A 5,000-nucleotide genomic window follows, 5' to 3' on the forward strand; every position below is an offset into this window, starting at 1 on the left:
CCTACGTTCCACTTGTAGATCACACTGTCTATGTTATGGTTGTTATCAGCTGTCACACACACACACACACACACACACACACACACACACACACACACACACACACACACACACACACACACACACACACACACACACACACACACACACACACACACACACACACACACACACACACACACACACACACACACACACAAACTGAAATGGTAATATAATAGTTGTTTTTTAGCTGACGTACACAGTTTGGCACATTACTGCCAAAGCAAAATGTTTTCACAAAATGTAAACAATAGGTGCATTTGATTTCATGCAACGTCGACCAACATTGCAAAGTACATAAGGGAGAACTAACCATCACAAGGTGGGTGGTGTTAAACACAGCACATTTAAAGACGACCACAAATTTGCACAAGACGATGAGATCGCACCAGTTTGATCTACAGTACATACAAACCCCAACTCCGATGAAGTTGGGACGTTTGGTAAACAGTGAATAAAATCAAAATGCTATCATTTTCAAAACATTCAATCTATTCATTAGATGGAGAATAGTGAAAAGACAACATATTAAGTGTTAAAACCGAGAAAAAAATATTGTTTTGGGGGACATATGTACTCATTTCTAATTTGATAAATCCAACACGTCTCAAAAGAGTTGGGACGGTGATCAGTGAAATTTAGTAAACATCCAAATAAGATAAAACAACAAAGAAGAACATTTCAAAATGAATTGTACTGACGGACAATATAGGTGTCCAGGTATAAGATCATCACAGAGAGGCTGAGTCACTCAGAATTAAAGATGCAAAGGGAATAATTACCATATTTATTACATACATTTTTGAATTCCCTTTGATTTACCACGATTGAGTGTATATAAGACATATTTTTGTTAATAAAATCATTGTATAGGTTCATGACATCATGAAATATATATTGGCTATAGTCTCACTCTAATTCCTGGAGTGCTAGAGCTATTGAAAATTGACCATATTAAGAATGCTTAATGCATGAAAATGACACAGGGGTTTAACATTCTCCTAAGCACCTGAGCTCACTTGAAATAGACCCAGAAGACATGGGAAACTGTCCTTTGCTTACAGAAGTCAGCAGAAGTTGTAGAAGTCCATTCTTTTTGACAATAATAGAGCATTGCACATCCTGTGCTACAGTGAAAATGGACCATCCAACTTGTGTTAGTGCTAGCTTCAAAAGTCAGCCTCCATGATGGCATGCGGATGCAGTAGTGCATTGGTTAAGATGTTCTCACTCATCTGTAGAGTTAAATACAGTGCTGAATGGTATAAATGGGTTTTAAACAGCATGAAAAGCCACTCATGCATTATATTTTGAAGGGAGATCTTCGATTACTGCCACATAGTCAGGTCAAATTGCATTCTCTACTATGTTTTAACAGTTTGGCTCCATCATAAGGACCAGCATGTGATAAAATGGTGGGTTTTGGGTCAAGACCTGTCACACTGTAAGCACTACAGAAAGGAAAACATTGCAAAACATGACAAGGAATACACCCACCATTTAAGCTGGTGAAATCATGTCCAAGATAGGAATTAACACTGTTTTTTATATAAAATCATCTCATCGGTTAATGTATTTAACTGTTAAGTGTTGTCTTTTGTTTTGTTTTTAGTCTTCCTCGACATTTGCTGCCATTTATTGTCCCCGTCCCAACTCTTTTGAGACGTGTTGGATTTCTCAAATTAGAAATGAGTACATGTGTCCCCCAAAACAATATTTTTCTCGGTTTTAACACTTAATATGTTGTCTTTTCACTATTCTCCATCTAATGAATAGATTGAGTGTTTTGAAAATGATAGCATTTTGATTTTATTCACTGTTTACCAAACGTCCCAACTTCATCGGAGTTGGGGTTAGTAGCAGTGTGGGGGGACAGGTGTGTAGAGGTGTGGGGGGATAGGAGGGGAGGAGGAGTTTAAGTGGGGTGCAGTGGAAACGTTTAAGGGGTGTTGGACAAGGTGTCTACACAGATGTCAGTGAAAGTCTGGCCGACCACTTTGATTGTGCGTCACCGCGAAGGCGGTATGCAGACCCGTGCAATGAACATAAATGGGGATAAGCAAGGGCAGGAGTTGCAAGGTCCGTCTGCAAGCGCATTGATCCCGTGATAGTTTGACATCAGTAAGTCGGACAAGATTTCTAACCATCATGCAACATTTCCATCTATAATGCATTGCGCGAAATCAAACGCACCCAATTACAAATTATTAGACAACAATTCGTATTAGACAACATATTTTTGGCAAGAAGAAAGTGTGTCTCGTGTCATTTGTCACAGATAGGAAAGTCCCTCCCTCTATGCTAAAAAACATCCAAATAATGACTTCCAATTTGCCTATGTTTGATGGACAGCTGTACCGCTCTGGTGATTGGGCAAAGCTAGGAGTGTGTCTTTCTCTTTGCTGAAGGCCTCCCAAATAATAGGTTCTAATTGGCCAATATATTTGATTGTACCACTCTTGTGCTTGGTTACGACTGGTTACCAGTAGCCCCATACGACTTTGTTGCTGTCGATCAACATTGACGAAGGGCGTGAGCGAGAACTTGTTGTCACGATGTGGGTGTTATTAAATACAGCGCATTTACAGTCGGCCACAAATATGAACGAGACTATGAGCTCGCACCGGTTTGCTCTACTAACACACCACGTGTGAGGAGTGGGGGGACAGGCAGTGAGGAGGAGCTGAAGTGGGGACCTGCGCAAACTTGTGTAGAGGTGTGAGACAAGACCCATATACACACGTGAGTGAGTTGTTGACCAACCAGTTCATGGGCGCGTGACCTCGGAGGCAGTCCGCAGACAAGCGTTGAAGGGGATAAGCAACTGCAGAGGTTGCAAGATCTGACTGCAGTCGCATTCATCCCGCGATAGTTTGACACCATGTGACATGTCACCTCGTCAACGCAACATCACCGAAATTTCGAAGTTTGACAGGAAATCTAACCGTCATGCAGCATTTTCATCCAGGGTGCATTGCTGTCTAAATGCGCATGCATGCGTTGACGACAACTCGATCGCACCTAATGTCTCCCTGTATGGTAATTGCCTCCTAAATAGTGTCTTCCTATTGGACAAGAAGACCAGGAAGAGGACAGCTGTACTGCTCCTGTGATTGGCCAATATGTTTGACAGACAGCCATATCTCTCCTTTCATTGGCCAAGATGTTTGATGGACAGCCGTACCTCTCTGGAGATTGGCCACAGCAAGCAAGACCTCTCCCTGTATGCTGAAGTTCTCCCAGATAATGACATCCAATTGGAAAATAAGCCCAGGAAGCTGTGTTGCTTTTGGTCAATGCCCGTTTGATTGACAGCCGTACCTCTCCTGTGATTGGCCACAGCCAAGAAGGCCTCTCCCTCTATGCTGAAGGCCTCCCAGTCCTGCGCGGTGTGGGTGCGTAGCCGCTGGTAGTGGAAGAACTTCTGCTTTTGGGAGCTCCATTTGTAGATGACCGAGTACTCCCCGCCAGTGCCACCTGTTGGAAGAGTTACAAACCCCAACTCCGGTGAAGTTGGGACGTTTGGTAAACTGAGAATAAATCAAAATGCTATCATTTTCAGAACATTCAATACATTCCTTAGATGGAGAATAGTGAAAAGACAACATATCAAGTGTTAAAACCGAGAAAAAATATTGTTTTAGGGGACATATGTACTCATTTCTAACTTGATAACTGCAACACGTCTCAAATAAGTTGGGACGGGGATCAGTGACATGTTATAAACATCCAAATAAGATAAAACAACAAGGAAGAACATTTCAAAATGAATTGTACTGATGAACAATTTTAATGTCCAGGTATAAGACAATCACAGAGAGGCACTCAGAATTAAAGATGCAGAGGGAACAATTACCATAGTTATTACATAAAGTTTTGAATTCCCTTGATTTACCATATTTGTGTGTATATAAGACTTTTGTCATTAAAATCATTATATAGGTTCATGACATCATGAAATATATATTGGCTGTAGTCTCACTCTAGCACTCCGAGAATTACAGCTAGTGAAAACTTCATGTGTGCAAATGATAGAGGGGTTTAACATTCCCCTATCCACCCAAGCTCACTTGAAATAGACCGAGAAGACATGGGGAACTGTCATTTGCTTACAGAAGTCAGCAGCAGTTGCAGAAGTCAATTCTTTTTCTAAAAAAATGGAGTCTTGCACATCCTCTGCTACAGTGAAAATTGACCATGCAACTTGTGTCAGTGCTAACTTCAAAAGTCAGCCACAATGATAGCATGGGGGTGCAGTAGTACATTGATACTGTTCTAACTCACCTGTAGAATTGAATAATAATAATAATAATAATAATACTTTCGTTTTATATAGCGCCTTTCAAAACACCCAAGGACGCTTCACAGAGTGTTGTGTTGGAAAGTGTGAGTGTGTGTGCGCGTCAGTATACAGTACTGAATGAAATAAATGGGAAATAAACAGCATGAAAAGCCACTCGTGCATTATATTTTGAAGGGAGATCTTCGATTACTACACAAATACACAAGTACACTATACAAATTGTATTCTCTACTATGTTTTAACAGTTTAACTCCAACATAAGGACCAGCAGGACATAAAATGGCAGGCTTTTGGTCAAGACCTGTCACACTGTAAGCACTACAGAAAGGAAAACATTGCAAAACATGACAAGGAATACACCTACCATTTAAGCTGTTGAAATCATGTCCAAGATAGGAATCAACACTGTTTTTATATAAAATCATCTCATCGTTAATGCTATTAACTGTTAAGTGTTATCTTTGGTTTTGTTTTTAGCCTTCCTCGACATTTGCTGCCTTTTATTGTCCCCGTCCCAACTCTTTTGAGACGCGTTGGATTTACATATTCATGAATATCCCCCAAAACAATAATATTGGTCAGTTTTGATGACTGATATGTTTTCTTTGTACCGTTCTCCAACTAATGTCAGAACCAGACTTCTGAAAATGGCAGT

The 5,000-nt window shown here is 40.5% G+C and overlaps 1 protein-coding gene across 1 annotated transcript in view; it reads right to left on the minus strand.

Annotated features, from left to right (window-relative positions):
• The window catches only part of LOC134461748 (thrombospondin-type laminin G domain and EAR repeat-containing protein-like), a 16,767-nt gene that overhangs the window by 2,585 nt on the left and 9,182 nt on the right, over nucleotides 1-5,000 (minus strand). Inside the window, exons 9-10 of the mRNA XM_063214618.1 lie at nucleotides 3,364-3,519; nucleotides 1-49 (exon numbers count right to left, since the gene is read on the minus strand). The exon at nucleotides 1-49 is cut by the window's left edge and continues 66 nt beyond it. Coding sequence (XP_063070688.1) covers nucleotides 1-49; nucleotides 3,364-3,519 — 205 coding nt within the window. The remainder of the gene's footprint in view (nucleotides 50-3,363; nucleotides 3,520-5,000) is intronic.

Source organism: Engraulis encrasicolus, chromosome 13, assembly GCF_034702125.1.
Source record: "Engraulis encrasicolus isolate BLACKSEA-1 chromosome 13, IST_EnEncr_1.0, whole genome shotgun sequence".
Classification (NCBI taxonomy): Eukaryota; Metazoa; Chordata; class Actinopteri; order Clupeiformes; family Engraulidae; genus Engraulis; species Engraulis encrasicolus.